The 17,810-nt window shown below is 44.6% G+C and overlaps 3 protein-coding genes across 8 annotated transcripts; 1 reads left to right on the top strand and 2 right to left on the bottom strand.

Moving 5' to 3' along the window:
• Positions 1-138: 138 nt before the first annotated feature.
• Positions 139-3,173, bottom strand: tfpt (TCF3 (E2A) fusion partner). 6 transcript variants are annotated; one of them, XM_062465911.1, is made up of 7 exons: positions 2,532-2,678; positions 1,778-1,879; positions 1,415-1,552; positions 1,227-1,297; positions 1,080-1,149; positions 810-972; positions 139-549 (listed from the first exon to the last, which is right to left on the bottom strand). In XM_062465911.1, the coding sequence occupies exons 1-7, from the start codon at positions 2,538-2,540 to the stop codon at positions 545-547; spliced, it is 558 nt and encodes a 185-aa protein (XP_062321895.1). In that variant the 5' UTR covers positions 2,541-2,678; the 3' UTR covers positions 139-544. The 6 variants fall into 6 exon arrangements, with proteins under 6 accessions (XP_062321895.1, XP_062321892.1, XP_062321889.1 ...); XM_062465908.1 differs by lacking the exon at positions 2,532-2,678 and adding an exon at positions 3,016-3,173 and having other exon boundaries at positions 141-549; positions 814-972; XM_062465905.1 differs by having other exon boundaries at positions 141-549; positions 814-972.
• ndufa3 (NADH:ubiquinone oxidoreductase subunit A3) lies at positions 2,627-3,984 on the top strand. The gene is made up of 4 exons (XM_062465927.1): positions 2,627-2,701; positions 3,029-3,103; positions 3,200-3,277; positions 3,815-3,984. The coding sequence occupies exons 1-4, from the start codon at positions 2,695-2,697 to the stop codon at positions 3,904-3,906; spliced, it is 252 nt and encodes an 83-aa protein (XP_062321911.1). The 5' UTR covers positions 2,627-2,694; the 3' UTR covers positions 3,907-3,984.
• Positions 3,985-4,120: 136 nt separating this feature from the next.
• On the bottom strand, positions 4,121-16,935 carry zgc:158689 (uncharacterized protein LOC791177 homolog). Its single transcript, XM_062465782.1, is given in 16 exon segments — positions 4,121-7,408; positions 7,818-7,858; positions 7,942-8,188; positions 8,838-8,903; positions 9,026-9,224; positions 9,634-10,208; positions 10,210-10,286; positions 10,657-10,833; positions 11,015-11,167; positions 11,797-11,934; positions 12,256-12,327; positions 12,458-12,519; positions 13,251-13,337; positions 13,747-13,822; positions 14,463-14,641; positions 16,283-16,935. Coding segments are annotated over 15 exon segments (2,091 nt in total). The 5' UTR covers positions 14,511-14,641; positions 16,283-16,935; the 3' UTR covers positions 4,121-7,335.
• Between the last annotated feature and the right edge of the window lie 875 nt (positions 16,936-17,810).

Raw genomic sequence — 17,810 nt, forward strand, 5'->3', positions numbered from 1 at the left:
ATAGCATTAACACACCGACTCTAGGTCAGATGTGACATGAAGAAAATTCACACAACAGTTAATGCATCATAGCAACATCCAAAAGTTAATTTGGGCCTATCAATCAAAATAACCTTCAAAATCTTTTATTGTAAAAAAAAGAAATCCCCATATAGTCTTCAACATTCAACACATCTGCATAAATCTCACTACATCAGTCATTACAACTTTGACCATAAGATCTTTAGACCAGTAACCAACAGTGTGCATTCAGGCTTTACAGACTCCTCTGGACTGCTGCAAGAAGAGTTATAAATCAAGAAGAGCATAACACTGAAATCCTGAACAGAACCAGGGAAGGTTTCCAAACGAAGGGAACGCCCAGGAGTATAAACTCAAACCACAGTTTGTGTCCTCGACACCATGTCCATTCAGCTGACAGTCCAAGCATCTGATTTCTGCACCACATGTCCTGACAGTTGGCTATGACCTTGGTCAGTGAGACAGAGAAGTTGGGCTGGGAAATTCACCAAACTGTGCCTCGGCCAACTGGGACATATCTGCTTCAGTCTGTGGAGAGGAGCGAGAGTCAGATGGGGGGTCAGGTGGCTGAGCGGTTAGGGAATCGGGTTAGTAATCTGAAGGTTGCCAGTTCGATTCCCGGCCGTGCCAAATGACGACGTGTCCAAGGCACTTCACCCTACTTGCCTCGGGGGGAATGTCCCTGTACTTACTGTAAGTCGCTCTGGATAAGAGCGTCTGCTAAATGACTAAATGTAAAACAAAAGCAGTGAGGAATTCTTCCAGCGGTTTAATTTGATTTACTTTACCTACCTGTGGGTCTCTTTCCCTCTCCAGTTTTGGGACTCGATGCCTTTTCTTTTTGGGTCCTGTTTGTTGGAGAGCCACAAGGGGCGGCGAAGAGCCAGGAATGCCATTCAACCTCTCATCTTCGGCTGTAGCCAAAGAGTCTAAATGGGAACTAGACTCATCCTGAAAGGCAAGACAAAACAAAATTTGTTTTTGTCGTGATTCTTGAGCATCGAGTTAGAATGGCAAGAGTCTTATTTACATAGATACAGGCTTTTGATAATGAATACCTCAAGCACTATCGTGAGATGAGAATGTCTGTAGTCATCGCCATGGGCATCCAGTGTCTTCATTAGAAACCTGCAGATGGGAATTGTGTTATATCATGAGCAAGGGTCAACGCCCGCTATCAAAATATAACCCAACCTAATTTTTACCTTCTCTCTTTCTTCATGCGGCGCGTTAGAGCTTGAACCTGGTGAAGCCGACCCAGCAGTTTCTCATTCACCTAGGGAAACGTTGAGCAAAAACTTCATCTTATATAATTCATCGGGTTACGTGATGGATTTTTATTGTGGACTGGGAATACGAAACACCATCCCGTGTACGAAAGATCGTCACTGACCTGTTCGACTTCTTTACACCACCTGCTCAGCGCCAGACATTTTCTTTTATTGAGTTCTTTCCTCTCTTCCTCCTCCTCCTGCCCAGGTCTCGACGCCCCACCTTCAAGCAGTTCATTGCCTCCTGGGCCCAGCTCTACCTAGTGATAATGATATTACTACTTAGCAGATAACAACGCTACAATTATACAAACAAACTAGCTAACAGGTCTTTGAGTCTTAATGTAACTTCTGGGAATGTGGAAAGTTAGGATTCAACTGAAGCTGTCATTCTGAATTCAAAGCTGACAACTGATATAAGGTGTTATACTTTCCCACTTCAATAATCATGTTTCTACTATATACACCCATGCCATTACACTTACCTCCCCAGGACCTAACTCAACGCCACCGGGTTCCAACTCTGCTTCAAGAATGTGGCCCCCAAAAAGAGGGGGCAAAGCCAGTCCAGAAAAATCCTCCATCATCTGAAAATAGAAGGGCACAAAATGGGAAATTGAGTCGGCGACTGAAAGGCATGTGCCTTGCGTCACTTACTGACGCCAAGATCAAGAATCATTGGTATTCTATTTTACACTCGGGACGGGTCTTATTTTCAGTCGTGAGTGATGCGGCTAGTAGCGTTTTAAATATCCAAAGTATATCAAAGTATCCAACCAAAGTATCGGAGTCTAGGCTAATTGTATTGTTGACGAGACAACAGTCAGGGGTTCCACAGGCGTTAATGTCTCGTAGCTAACTACACCGAGAAGAGATAGCCAGTTAGCTAGACTAGAGCTACACAAAAAAGACAGCAGTCAGCTGACTTCACTCAAGTCACTGCAATAATTGAATACTGTACGAGCTAGCTATACTTTAGCTAGTACCCAACTTTGATTATTCAATCCACACTACCTACCTTTCTGTCCGTTCACGCTACCCGCTCAACAACGTACCAAAACAGAGCTATCCACTCATTAGCTACTATGCTAACTAGGTAGCTAGTGCTAGCTAGCTTGTTCGTTTGCTATTGACGCTCCTGGAAGACTTTACATTTTCCAAGCTACTCAGTTTGCATATATTATATGGATGACTAGTACATGTGGAACGTCAAAGACACTAACACTGTGGGAACTTTACCCCATCCATTGACTGCCAAGCTCAAGGAATCATTGGTCTTTTCTTATTTCACACCCCCAACGGTCCATTTTTTTGGTCGTGATAGGCGCAAAATAAATACGTCATTTTATAACTCAACTACACTTCCCATGATTCCAATCCACAATAGACTACAGAGGACAACATGGCTGGTTGGTGAAATTTGTCTTTCTTCGTATCAAGCAGGCAGCGTATTGTAGATTTACGGCATCAAATTAGCCACTTGTATTGAATAGTTCTAGGGTATAACACGTTATAATCAAGCTAAGTATACAACAATCAATATTTTGTATGTCCACCAACAGATGATGTGACCTTGGCCTACGAGCTAGTTAGCTGGTATGACTTGGGAACCTAGAACAAACGTTGACCCGCCGACAGTGATCTCAAAATGCTAGATACGATTGTTCAAATCAAGTTTTCAGCCTAGATAAACAACCGTCTTCCACCGTTGATTAATTCTTACATTGTCATTGCAGCGTTTGGTGCGTTCCTCAAAAACGCGTGGAATAAGGAGCCAGTGGTGTTGGTCTCCTGCGCGCTTGGTCTCCTAGGTCAGTAGTTGAAACTCAGGAAACAGTTTGTGTTTAAATTAACTGGTCTATGCGCAACGCAGTCTGTAATCTCAATTATATCTCGTCTCTTTCCAGCTGTTGTTGTACCAATCATCAGTCCCTTCACGAAATATAGTGCAATGTTGAATTCAGCTGTACCCTTCAACTACCCAGGTAAATCTTACTTAACTAGTACTACAATACACTCACTCCCGTGTATTGTAGTACTGAATAAAGGTGTCAACCACACACTAAATCTGAGAATTCACTCAGCATTGGTATTCAGAAGTAGGCTATAACATTTAGGGGTATGTTATATATGTTATAATTGCAAATACATTGCAGAATTCCGCAGTAACATCAATCTTACATTGCATAGAAGGATAAACCTAAAACATCCAAAATGATGCATTCATGAACATTCGTTCTTAAAATCAGGGCTGTTATCACATCCCCCCCCAATATTCAAATCTGGTCAAAATGTCCCTCCCAATATATTGGTATAAAAATATGAACAAAATATAAATGTGCTACGACAGGCAACCACGCACTCTGTCTGAAATTATCATAAAAACTATACTAAAATTAATAAATAAACGTAAAAAGTTTTCCGGGGGGGGGCCTCAGACTCCCCAGCAGATTTCGTCCCCCCCAATGTTGACTCCATGGCTACGGCCTTGCTTAAAATCCACTGTTTTTTCTTCTTTCCAGTTCCTGTTCGAGACGACGGCAACATGCCGGATGTTCCGAACCACCCGAGTGAAGCTAAAGGACCAAACCTGGACTGGATTAAAAAGCTGTAACTGTTTAAACTCCTAACTTTTCTGTAGGTCTACTGATTCTTTGTAAGTCTAAAACATATATAAAGATTCTTTATTTAATCCTATTGTCATTTTTTCGGGGCTCAGATTAGATATTTTTGGTTGTCAAAAGACCCTTTCTTTTTACAAAGTTTAAAAAATATTTCGTGCATATGGGTTGGATGGTAAGTGTTCTCAAGTAAGAACAACACACACATAGTAATTAAAGTGTTTATTAAATTTCTTCTGAAAACAAAAAATACAATGATTGCATGTAAGAACCTTGTGTACAAGTCAGTACTCTACAATAACATGTTGAGATTCCAAAACATCACAATTATGTTACTGTGACCATCAATTCAGTCTATTCAATGCAAGATCTGGCAAAGGACACTCAGCATTGATATTTCATACTGTCGTCTTTGGGAGCTTAACAGATGTAGCCATGCAACCATCAACACATTCTAAATAAAAGTTGTCTTATTCTTGAACAGTGCCCTGGTTAATCTCAACCTCTCATAGCTCTTTACTTTAAAAAACTAACATTTGCTAACATAGTTGGGCCTGTTCCAATACCTAGCAATTACTTAATTTGTATGTTGAATAATTTACTGTCAGGACAGAACATATCAGCTGTTTTGAAAGTCAGCCCTTGAAAACCTGATGAGACAGTTTTTGATATGAAGCCACTGTTGGTAAAACCACCCTTTGAAGATTTGAAAACATACAATTTACAATCAAAACAGAACTGACTGGAGTAGACTTGAGAGAATTGTCTGTTCCAACATAGGTTGGGAAAATAGGACTACAATAACAAGGCAGTTTTCAACATTTGCATGTTTTGACTCCTTTAAAAGGTGCAACGTTAGGAAAGATATAAGGCTAGTTATGTAAGTTCAGATATTTGAGCACTTTTTACATTATACATGTGTGATCTCACTATAATCAATCATTCTTTTTCAAATCAGCCTATTTACTAACTGTTAGAATACCAATAGAAAAACAGCTGTCATTGGAAACTGGCATGCAATATTATGAAATGCTACAAGTTACCAAAAGATAAGAACAAATTTGTTTCATTTCTTTGCCAATATGTAAATACTGGAAAAACATTTTAATGTATAACATAATTGGAAATCAAAACAAACACATCTAAAACTTATCTAAAATTCCTAATTTTCACATTTCTATTAAATCGTTATTTTCAAACTCCGATTTACTAAAAGACACGACAACAGAGATCTTAGAGTAAGAGACGAAAAATACTACTTGTACATATACTTGCTCACACACTTTTCAACTTCCCGTATACATTCTTCATCACTTCCTAAGATTCCTTTCACCGTAAACACAATCTTATCATCACTCTTGACCCTCACATCCTTCTGGTAGGTTCTGTGTAGTTTGCCATTGGTAAACATGCAACTAAGATCAGCTAGGTGTCAACAATCAGTTTATAAAATGAATTGAGAAGACACTGGTGAAACGCAAAGACAAGCGCTGAGACCCTTACATTTTTTCACGTAAATCCTTTAACCTGTTGCCAGTTTCCCCGACCTACTTAAAGTAATGCAAAGCATCCACTTAATTCACCACAGTTCCTTAGCACATCCATCTGTCAAACTATGTTCACGTTCTCTACCACAGAGTTCATACAGGCTCCATCCTCCTCCTTCTGGAAACATCTTTCTGTAGACCAAACACATCGCCAAGGGTTTCTCATTTCTGTTTGTTTCCCCTGTTAGAAAACTAAAAGTGCTCCAAGTAGGTGTTATTTCAAAGAGCAAAACTTTCCAATCCAACAACATCTTGATTTTAAAAACACTTTAGATTAACAAAATACTTAAAAGTTGTTCATGAACACATCTCAAGTTCACGGGACACCTTAATCAGAAGAGAACAGTGATTTTACCATTTCTGCATAAACAGCAAGGCATGAATCCTGCATAATGTCAACATGTAATAGGAACCTGTCCTTTTATAAAACACTTGAAAATGAAAACAAAACATGATAGCATACATATGAGCTATTACTGCCAATAGATCCTGCCATCAAGAATCAGTCCCTGAAACCACATTCTAACTAGAACCGCAACTACGGAACACCATAAATAGGAACTAGCAAGGATATTTAAAAAATGGTTGAAGTTTGTGAAAAATGTAAAAATGAATAAAATGTGAAAGAAAGAAAACTGTTGTAAAATAATACACAAAAGGTAACATAATAGATGACGCAGAAACGCACCATGTTTTTTTCATGTTAGTGCTGAATCATCTAACTAAATAAAGTAGATGGTGAAATCAGATGTCTGTTACTTAACACCACAAACATAATTTATAATCTGTGGCTATATGTCTCAAACCTTTTCACGTTAATCAGGGGATTTTTTAATTTAATTTAATTCAATCTTTTTACTCTTTTTTTGTATTTCTCCGATAGCTGTCAACAATAGGCACAATATATTTTCCTTCTATGATCCACCAGTTTAATGACTATGATCATTTATTGTTATAAAGCTTAAGTTTGTTCCAAAATGTAATTGGCTTTTGACTCTACAATACAACCAACTTAGACCTGTCCATGTGTTGAGATTTCATTCATCGAACTGGTGTAGATCAGCTCTCAAATGTGTTATCATGACTAGCCTGTGGCACCTTTTAACACTTAAAACCAAGACATCCTAAAACTAAAATCAAATTGAATCACCATAATATGTTCATTTCAACGTTCCATGTTAGGCTCAATATAGCAATTGACCTCTGAGTAAATCAGTGACAATGTTTTGAATTTTAAAAGCATTGAATACTTAATATTGAAATTTAAACACCACCCATTTTGGGGGTTTTGAATTCAACTCTTTAAAATTGAAATATTTATTTATTCAATGTAAAAAAAAAAGTCTGATCCAAAAATTCAAGGTTCGGAAATTCAGGTTGCTCAAATTCTCTCCTCAGGCCCCTCTCATCCAGGTGTAGCAAACATACTTACATGCAGATCAGTCATACAATCACAGACCGGGGTCTGAGGAGAGAGGTCCGGTTTGAGGCAATAAATTCCTTGGTATCCCATCATGTTGAATGATGGGATAATTTTTTGGATCTGAATTTCACAATTCGAATTTGAGCAGCCTGAATTTACTTCTATTTTAATTTCTGAAGCTTGAATTTTTTTAGTTTGACTTTTTGGGATCTGAATTTTACTGTTCAAATTTGAGCAACCTGAATTTTATTTTTAACATTGAAATAAATAGGTATTTCAATTTTAAAGAGATGAATTCAAAACCAACAAATTCGGTGGTGTTTCAATATTAAATATTCAATACCTTTTAAAATTAAAAACATTATGTCACTGATTTGCATCCATACTGAGAACAAAATGAAAATACATCTGAATGTTTCACTGGCTCTCCATTGGCTCCCAGAGGCTCTGTCCTACTCGATGATTGGTGCCGAGCGATCGTTGGTCACCGTTTTCCTGAGTCGAACATGAGCAAATGGATTGGTCCTGCAATACGGGGAAATGCTAACATAAACCAGGATTGTTTGTTACATGTTCCTTATTACCGTGTTTCTCAACTGGTGGGTCCCGACCCAAAACGGGGTCGCGAGCTGGTGTGGAGAGGGACATGTGCTTTGGCTCTGTCAAAACGTTAACTTTAATTTTTATAAGTGACCAAACTTCCGATGGCGTGCTTTTATTTTGAAAGGTGCATTGGATCACACCGTGCCACCCGCATTCAATTGAAATAAATTCTAAAGGTTTGAAAATAGTTTTTGGGTTGTGACTTAATGAGCAAGGGCTAATGTGGGTCCTGAGCTTAGACCAGTTGACAAACACGGCTTTAGTACATACCACATATCACACCATAAAGCTTTGTGCCTCTCAGAACATGTTAGGCCTACTGATTATTTACCTGGTCGGAGAGGGAGGCGGAGAGCCAAAGTCTGAGGTGAGCTGTAACAGAACCGACAAAGACAATCACATGAGAAACACTTCAAATCTCATGTTGTAAACTTAGCATGATAAGCCGCTTATACCTCTTGCATTAGCATCGACAGGGTGGGTCGGTAAGCAGGTCCAGTCCACTCTGGCCCTGGACCAGTGCCCTTGGCCCTCAGGCTGACTGGGTTAGTGTCGGCCATGCTGTAAGGACGCGGACGGAAGGTGCTGACCCTCTGTGGGGGTATGGAGTGCTCCTCCTCGGACTCTGGGGTGAGGGAAGGGGACACCAGCTTGTCCAGCTGGCCTGTGCTGGTGCTGTTGGCTTTGTACAGCAGCAGGGAGCTGGGTGAGGGAGAGGGTGAAGGGATGTCAGAGAAGACAAGAGTATCAGGAACTTTAGCTCCAGTGGGCACCAGTCGTGTTTCATCGACTGTGCTGTTGATGTTGGAAAGCAAAGTTCTAAGGGAGTCGGGTGGTAAAAGTCTGGGGTAGAACCGGGAAAGACGACAATAGGGGTCATCGCTCAATCGTGCTCCCTTCCAGGAACTGTTGTGTTTTTGCCTGGTATCAACATGTCCAAACTGTACTGCCACAATGAAAAGCAAAATGTCAGAGAGAGGGTGGGAAGGTATATCTATATCAAAGTGCCAGTGACACTTCTCAAGTTCTGTTGAACAGCCAAAGTTTTTATTGCCTATTTGTCGACACTTAGACAGCGGCTATTGTCTGATGAATGTCAATAATGGGAAGGGAGGATTCAGGAGAGGAAGGATCTACAATCGCACACTCACGATGCATCCTCATTTGCCAACACCCACACTTCTCAGTTACTGGTGTCACAACTCACATTGAGGAGAACTAATAACACATCCAGCAAACTCTTTTATCCAAATCGACGTAAAGACGGGGATTTGAACCTGCGACCTGCAGCTCTACCACCCAGCTAACCCTATCATCCCTAACGTGTGTGATTAGTGTCTGTAGAGCAGACCTGTGGTCCAGGCGGTCCAGGGTGCTCTGGTACGGCTGAGTGTAGGAGAACGGGAACCAGCCTTTTCTGTAGGGTGGAGAGACAGACACATGACATCACCATTCACAGAACACACACCTGGGAAAGAGTACGACCCTCACCGAGCTGTGCTAGTACGTCTGGAGTGTGTGTGTGTGTGACCACCTCACCGTCCAGTCCGCTCATTCTGACCGTAGTGCCAACCGTCCCTGGGCTCAGAGATGAGGAGGTGGATGCCATCGCCAGGGAGGAAGTGAAGTAAGCAGGACCCGCCCCCTCCGCTACCCTCTGACCCCCCGGGGCCGTGGGGGAACATGGCCTCCACACGCGTGGGCCCGGAGAGGGGGAGCACTCTGGGGAGAGTGGAGCCTGGGAGGAGAGGAGGGAGAGGGAGAGGAGGGGAGGGGGAGGGGCGGGGGAGAGGAGAGGAGGGGAGGAAGAGGGCGGGGGGGAGAGGAGAGGAGAGGAGAGGAGGGGAGGGAGAGGGAGAGGAGAGGGAGAGGTGAGGGGAAGGGAGGGGAGGGGGAGGGAGAAGAGGGGGGAGGGAGGGGACGGGGGGGGGAGGAGAGGAGAGGAGGGAGAGGCAGAGGGAGAGGAGAGGGAGAGGTGAGGGCAAGGGAGGGAGAGGGAGAAGAGGGGAGGGGGGGAGGGAGGGAGGGAGGGAGAGAGACAGAGAGAGAGAGAGAGAGAGGGAGAACAGGGGAGGTAAATCACAGATGGAGTTAATGAAAGAGCTATATAGGGCTGATTTAGGCACTAACCCCAAAGATGCACTCACCCATAAAGCCACTCATCCGCGCCTCGCTGGCGGGTCTCCTGGGCAACGGCAACGTGGCCGTGGCATACACCTCCGCCGCTTTCATCAGCGTGGCATTATGGGATGGAGACGGGGCGTATCCTCCGCTGAGGGCCCCGTGCTGGTGCGGGGAGAGCACAGGGGTCATGGCCCTGGAGAGAGGTGCACTGTGGGGCAGTGGAGGACTGTGGGGGGCACTCTGGGACAGAGGGAGGGTGAGGCCGTGCAGAGAGCTGTGGGAAGCTGGGGAGACCTGGCTGAGGGAGAGCACTGTGGAGGGGATGAGACTGGGGGACAGGTTGGAGATGCTGGTGGCCAGCAGCAGAGGGCTCTGCTGGGACTGACTGGAAACCCCAGAGGACGTCGGGGTGGATGTAGCCAGGCTGGGGTTAGCACTGGTGGAGCTGTTGGCAGGGGGGCTAGCTGTAGCGCTGATGGGTGAGCTGCTATGTTGGGGGGGGTCTCCCCCTGTGGCGCCCCCGGAGGCGGGGAGGGGGCGGAAGGTCTGGGGCCCGGGGGAGCGCTGAGGGGGCGGGGAGTCACTCTGAGAGGAGGGGGGGGAGCGGACGCTGTTGCTGGGAGCGACCGCTTGAGTCTCCATTTGACAGGGGAGGGACTTCCTGTACTGACAACCTCTGATACAGACAGAGAGAGAGGGGAGGGAGAGAGAGAGAGGGAGAGAGGGAGGGAGAAAGAGAGAAAGAGAGAGAGAGAGCGAGAGAGGGGAGGGAGAGAGAGAGAGAGGGAGAGAGGGAGGGAGAGAGAGAGAGAGAGAGAGAGAGAGAGAGAGAGAGAGAGAGAGAGAGAGAGAGAGAGAGAGAGAGAGAGAGAGAGAGAGAGAGAGAGAGAGAGAGAGAGAGAGAGAGAGAGAAAGAGAGAGAGAGAGAGACGGTTATACAGATAGAAAGACCAATGTACGAAGAGAGAGATAAAAGGCATGGGATAGAGTTAAACACTAAACAACAACATTCTTCGCCAGAATAGTTTCACCAGATCTCTCCTCACCTGCTCTGGCTGGGCGGTGCCCAGTTTGGCGTGGCGAAGGAGCTCCGCTATCCCAGAAGCCCCGGGGCCCTGCGGGGCGGTGTGGCGCAGCAGGTTCAACGCCCGCTCCGGCAAGCGCGTGGGCTGGGAGCAGGACAGTTGCCACGACGACAGCTTCTGAGACAGGAGCTCTCTCACCTGGAGACGCATTTGGAGAAAAAGGGGCGGGTGTTTTTTTACTCCATTTATTTAAGACAGTAGAAAGAATGGTGTCATGACTAGAGTGTCCTCTTGGAATCATGGTTGTAATGTGTGTTTGGGCTGTCACTACATGCATGTAGCGTGTATTATGGCCCAGCTTGGGAGAGGAGACGGATACCTTGCAGTGGTAGTTGATGAGCAGCTTGGTAACGGCACACTGTCTGTCCACCAGGAAACAGTAACGCCTCCTCTCCTCCGTCAGGGCCGAGCGGTAGCCCACGGCAACGAGGGTGTCCAGCTCGCCCTGTCGACGGCTCATCAGCTCAACGTACTGTCGGACAGACGGGAGGTTATCAAACAGACACACACACGCACACACACGCACACACACACACACTGCAAGACGAGGAACAGAGACAGGAGGAGAGGAATGACCCTAAGAACACATTGCAAGGGAAAACACTGCGCACCAGAAGAGCTGAGAGGAGGAAGTGACGTCATATCCTGTGCTGCGGAGCCACGATAACATGTCTATGTCGCAAAATATTGTCCCTCACCCCCTTAACCTTTTCTTCCAATTCAGCCTCTTTCTAATGTCCAGCTTTCTGCCTCCTGGTCCCACCCGTAACACCCTTTACTCTCCAAGTAAAGACCCCCTTCCTGGTCTCACGCCAGATCAGCAGAGCCAGCTGCTCTTTAATCTGATTCCCAGTGGCCTGGTTTTCATACAAACGGGCACATTTAAACATGCTTAATCTACTGTGATTTTTAATGCCTAATAATGCTGAGTAAAGTGGGTTGTATTTAAGAGGCTCTTTCTCAGATAATCCTCTGTGTCAAACATCCCCTGGATGCATGTCACCCGTGTCTAAGAGAGGGATATTCATCACGTCTGCTTTCAAACTGTAGGACAGTTACCTGCATCTCTCTGTCTCCATACTTGTTCTGCAGGACAGTTACCTGCATCTCTCTGTCTCCATACTTGTTGGGGTGACGACTGCCCTGACTCTTCCTGCGAAGCTTCTTCAGCTGAGACTGACAGCGTTCGATAGACTCAGTCTTCGACTTTCGCTCAGACTGGTACTTCTTCAGCGTGGCCTGGTTTAAGAGAAGACGGTTTGAGAGAAGAGGGTTTGAGAGAAAAGGATTTGAGAGAAAATGTTTTGAGAGAAGAGGGTTTGAGAGAAAAGGGTTTGAGAGAAGAGGGTTTGAGAGAAAAGGGTTTGAGAGAAGAGGGTTTGAGAGAAGAGGGTTTGAGAGAAAAGGGTTTGAGAGAAGAGGGTTTGAGAGAAAAGGGTTTGAGAGAAGAGGGTTTGAGAGAAGAGGGTTTGAGAGAAGAGGGTTTGCGGTAAAAAGGTTAGATAATAAGGCAATGATCGACACTGTTATGGTTTCCACAGCAGCAAATGCTGAACTCACTGTTAGGTATTTGATATCCAGTTCCAACTTCTGTTCCAGCTGAGTGAGCAACTCGGAGTGAAAGAGCTTCAACTGTGGACCACACACACACCCCATCAGTCAAGACACACGATGCACTAATTAATAAGCGAATCCATCACTTTCTGAAAGAGCCTCGAGAAATACACACAAGCACAAAAAACACCTACACACACACACTCACCACATCCTCCAGTTGCACCTGAATCTGCCTGTGAACCTCCGCCATCTGAAACAGAGTGTCTCCTGGAAGGATCAGCAGAACACAAGGAGGAAATAGAAATCAGAATGAGACCAATCTGCATCAAGACGTTTTCCTTTACTCTGCAAATACTTACAGGAACTTATACTTACAAGTACTTACACTGAGCAAATGTGAATTACAACACAGATTAGCCTTATATGGGGGTTAATGGACATTGAGAAGTTTATCAATTGGAATTTAGTAGATTAGTGGGGTGCAGAACCTTTCCAGGGGACCTATGTAGCAGAATACTGTCATGGATTGGTTCAGTGAATGATTCATTTGATGATTATCAAAAATGATTTAATCTTATCAGCTCTGATCTCATCTGAGGCTGGAACTGAATCTTTCTCTTCTAGGCATGGCTGTCAGCTGTTCATCTCCCCTGCCCTCCCACACCACAGCAGTCCTCCTACAACACAGTCATTTGTGGTGTCTGTCTGGCATCTCTTCCTCTCTCCCTCCATCCCTCCCCCCAGCCTGCCTCCCCCCAGCCTGCCTCCCCCACTGTTTTCAGCATTACAATGAGATCATGTGGTGTTGTTAATCTCTCAACAATGACCCTACTCTCTCCCTAACCCTCTATGTCTCTGCCTTCACCCTCTGTTCTCTCTCTCTCTCTGTCCCCTCTCTCTCTCTGTCTCTCTCTATCTCCCTCTCTCCCTCTTCCTATCTCTCCCTTTCCCTATCTCTCTCTCCCAGTCCCTCTCTCTCCCCCAGTTCACTCACTCACCCAGTTCCTTGGACCCCTGACTGTCGCTGGCCAGTTCTCCCAGTTTCACCAGAGCGTCGAAGTAGCCCTTGGCAGCCACTGTTACCCCTGAGGAAGGGAGCACGTCTGAACAAAGTGCCCAGTGTGACAAAGACCTTCTGTACACCATCTATCACGCCAAACAGGGGTTGGGGCTCTAGGCTCCTCTAGGAATGCAGATCGAATGCCAGGAGAAGTCTAGCACCCCCGATGCTAACGTTCAAACCCAACATACAAACATGGCTGCTAAAGGCCACCCAGATATCTTCAACCGCTATTTATCTCCCTCAGTAGGTGCACCTAAAGCACTGCTCTCGGTGGATTGGTGTGGTGTACGCTCTTCAAATACATTGACTTTCATACATGAATCAGTTAATCAAACTGACGCTAGAAATCTTTACCTAGTTACAGTCAAACCATCACCCGATACCCTAACCCTGCCATATGATGACAGAAAGAAAGAATGAAGTTCACTCACCAGTCAGAGCTTTCTCATAGTGTTTCCCCATGGTCACAAAGTTCTTAAGACTGGGGTTGAACTGGTCCAGAATCCCCTAAACACAGAACCCCACATCAGAAACAGGTGATGCACAAGCTAGCCTGAGGAGGATATACTGTCAAAGTAGTCGTACAGCACTTCTGTGAGACCAGTGCCTTTAAAACTTAAAGACATGGACAAGATACAGGCTACATAGACAGGTTACAGGCTACATAGACAGGTTACAGGCTACGTAGACAGGTTACAGGGTACATAGACAGGTTACAGGCTACATAGACAGGTTACAGGCTACATAGACAGGTTACAGGCTACATAGACAGGTTACAAGCTACATAGACAGGTTACAAGCTACATAGACAGGTTACAGGCTACATAGACAGGTTACAGGGTACATAGACAGGTTACAAGCTACATAGACAAGTTACAGGCTGCATAGACAGGTTACAGGCTACATAGACAGGTTACAGGCTACATAGACAGGTTACAGGCTACATGGAAAAGTTACATATGAACAGCCCTATAACCTACCTACACTTGTTGATACAAACTATTCGTTGAGATCATTGGCAACGGATAGATCATTTTCACAAAGGCATAAAATAGGGCACTCGCCTGAATACATTCATACACAGTTCAATTGTTGGAGACAGACACAACTCTCAAGCGTACACACACACACAAAACACACACAGTACCTTATACACATTTTCCGTCATCTTGTTGACCTCTTCAGTGCGTGACATGCTGCTTCTCGTCCGTGGTGTGTATGAGTGAGTGAGTGTGTGTGTGTGTGTGTCTGTGTGTGTTAGACAGGTGCTGTCCTCTCCGTTTCCCTCGAGTCAAGAGCCTTAGGCTTTACAACAGCAGACAAACCCTGCAGACAAACAAATCATGTCATCATGGCCTCTCAACTGTAGTTCTGTAGCTCACATGAACAGCACAGTGTTGCTGGCCTCACTAACCCATAGCCTGGTTCTGGATGACATGAAATCATCGTCATCCTAACATCAACCTGTCTAACTCAGTCTGACCCAACACACGTCAGCCCTGCGATCCCATCATGTCATTGCTTGAATCAAGACATGACACACTGTAGAACTCACTCACACGTACACAAACACCTCAACACACAGGTGCATGAGTACACACACACACACACACACAGGATGTTGTCTGGGATGCTTGATAGAAGCCTGTGTGAGTCTTCAACAGTCAGGGAACAGATCCAACTCAACTGGCCAGTCACTAGGGGATAAGGAGTCAGTGGAAGAGACAACTGCATAAAAGACCACTGCATACCAGAGCGTGAAAAATACATTCTGTCCGATATTCTGGAGGATATCTTTCCTACTACACTCCTTACGACACTAAGTTAGGTAGTCAGTCCTCTCACTTGACTTGGACTCGCTTGATGTGCAGCAGCGTTCAAAGAGCACATAACTCAAACACAACAATGTAATTGGCCAGGATGCTGACATGGATGTGACCCTGCATGTCTGCGTCTCTCAAGCTAACTGAGCTGTTGCCCCTCTGTCTAAAAGGCAACCGCAGATTTATGACGCTATACTCTGTGACACGAGCTCTGTAGATAAGGACAGTGGCATTTCCAAACCAAGGCATCAGTGTCAGGGAGCTGAACAAACACTAGACGGCACATTTTCCAGTCCATGCGGATTGACACAAGTGGTCCCGGGCCAGAGGAATTTGCGGCTGGTTTAAACGGCAAATGTCTCGCTCAACTAAGTTTTCCTTGCACAGCCGCCTTTTGTTATTACAGCGAGATTACAGGGAAAACTGTGATCCATATCCATATCCCAGTAATGCTGCAGGACACAAAGAAAACGTTCTCATCTCTAAGACTCTCTACTGCTGGAGAGAGAGGGATGGCGTCCTAAAAATGACTGATCCCTATCAGAGTCCTGGGCTCTCTTGATGTCAGTGTGATCTTCTGCTAGCCAAGGCCAGTGTTGCCATAGTGATAATATTATGGGTTGTCTCCTTGTCTTTCACAGCAGCAGGTTACAGTGGTAACAGGTGTGATAAGACTTGTGTCCTCTGAACATTGATCTAGTAATCCAACTATTTTCTTTGCCACGCGTTTATATACACCCCTATTTCATTCAAACATTTAGGCCTAAATAACAGCTACAGCCGAATTAACAGGCGTTCAGGATAACCCTCCACAGAATTGAAGACACTAGCCTCCAGTATGGTAAATACCCTGATGCAGGCCTTGTATGACCTCCACGATAATGATAAAAAAGAATAAAATTGTGCCTCAAGTTTTTTTATAAAACACCCGCCATACATCTACCCACATTATGTTGTTAACACACTTAAATAAGGCACAAAACTAAAGTAAGATAATCCAAAAGCCATTCCAATTTGGAAGAAATCTCTTTACATTTCAAAATGTAAAGAATCATCTCTCGATTCCATCCGAGAGCACCTGTTGACTTCAAGACAATCCAACCTACACAAAACAAATACAAATACTATACAAAGTAGAATCCTACCTTTCCCGAACTCATTATCGAAACGCCGATGACAAAATGCCGCGAGACTGATTGTTCATGAACACGTCTTTTCTTTCCATTACTTTCCCTCTGTTAGTGGGGGATGTTTCACCCACCAGCGCACTAAATCTAAGTCTGCCCCTCCACCCTTTGGCTGCTCTCTCTCTCTCTCTCTCTCTCTCTCTCTCTCTCTCTCTCTCTCTCTCTCTCTCTCTCTCTCTCTCTCATCTCTCTCTCTCTCTCTCTCTCTCTCTCTCTCTCTCTCTCTCTCTCTCTCTCTCTCTCTCTCTCTCTCTCTCTCTCTCTCTCTCTCTCTCTCTCTCTCTCTCTCTCTCTCCACTTTTTCCTCTCTCCTTCCCTCTTTCACCCTTTACTCACACGAATCGGGGTCAGATTTTTGGTGCCGTTCTGTACCTCTCCTCATTGTTGAGCCGATTATCAACATGCCTTCACGCGCACACCCCGGCCTGTAAAATCACCACCGGACCAACTGAACCCAGCCGCTCCCCACCGTTAGAACCGCAGGACCCGAACCTCTCAGCCACTCTCCCTCCCTCTGACAATGTACCCTCTCTTTCACTCTCTGCCTCGCTAGGCTATACCCTCTCTCTCCCTCCCTCATTCACTCGGGCAGAATAACAATGAGCTAACGGGGACCCAGGCTGAATAGCGGCAGAGAGAGAATAATGACCTGAACTTTAATTTAGACCAAAGACAGCAGACCCCACAGTCGCGCGAAAGCGCATCACTGGCCTACATCCGCTCGCCCCTCATCACAACCCCCATTCATTCTCAGAAGTGTAGGGTTTATTCAGATATCCGCACAACAGACTTAGATCGTTTGCTTAGTTGTAACTATTTTGAATCATGCATGTCATACGTTTTACAACAGTTTATAAGAATGTTATTTTTCAATTTACAACGTTTTGCAAACGTTTTATCAGTCCAGTACCCTGGACTATAAATACACTGTAACACTCAGTAAAATGTTTTAGTACAATTATTTCACGTAAAACAGGCACCAATATTTTATAAATAAACGGAGGCCAACTGTCCTGCAGTTGTTCAATCGCCATAAAATAAAAGCATTTATTTCCATGAATTGTGTTGTAATGATACAATGTCACCAACAGATGGCAGCATTGGTTTGATCCAGTACACTCAGATGACCATACCACAAACTACGGTCATATGTTGATGTATCTGTTCCTATATTAAACATTACAATAATACATTCGATTTGATTCATTGCATACCTGTACAACCTTTCCAATAGGCTAGCTAAGGTAAGCAAATGAACAGATCACAAATCTTGTAAAAGATTGATTAGATCACATTTTTTAGCCTAATCCCTTTTCCAGAAAGCTACCCTCCTGTAGTTTTGACTCCAAACCCCTATCAACCAGCTACCTATTAGATGGTGTTCCATATTAGGGTTTGTGGAAAAAGCCACACTCTCCAGGAACAGAGCTGAAAATCCCTAACTGTACTCTGTCAGGTTTGTAGGTCAGTTGGTCGCTCTGTGCT

The sequence above is a fragment of the Osmerus eperlanus genome, chromosome 7 (assembly GCF_963692335.1).
Source record: "Osmerus eperlanus chromosome 7, fOsmEpe2.1, whole genome shotgun sequence".
Classification (NCBI taxonomy): domain Eukaryota; kingdom Metazoa; phylum Chordata; class Actinopteri; order Osmeriformes; family Osmeridae; genus Osmerus; species Osmerus eperlanus.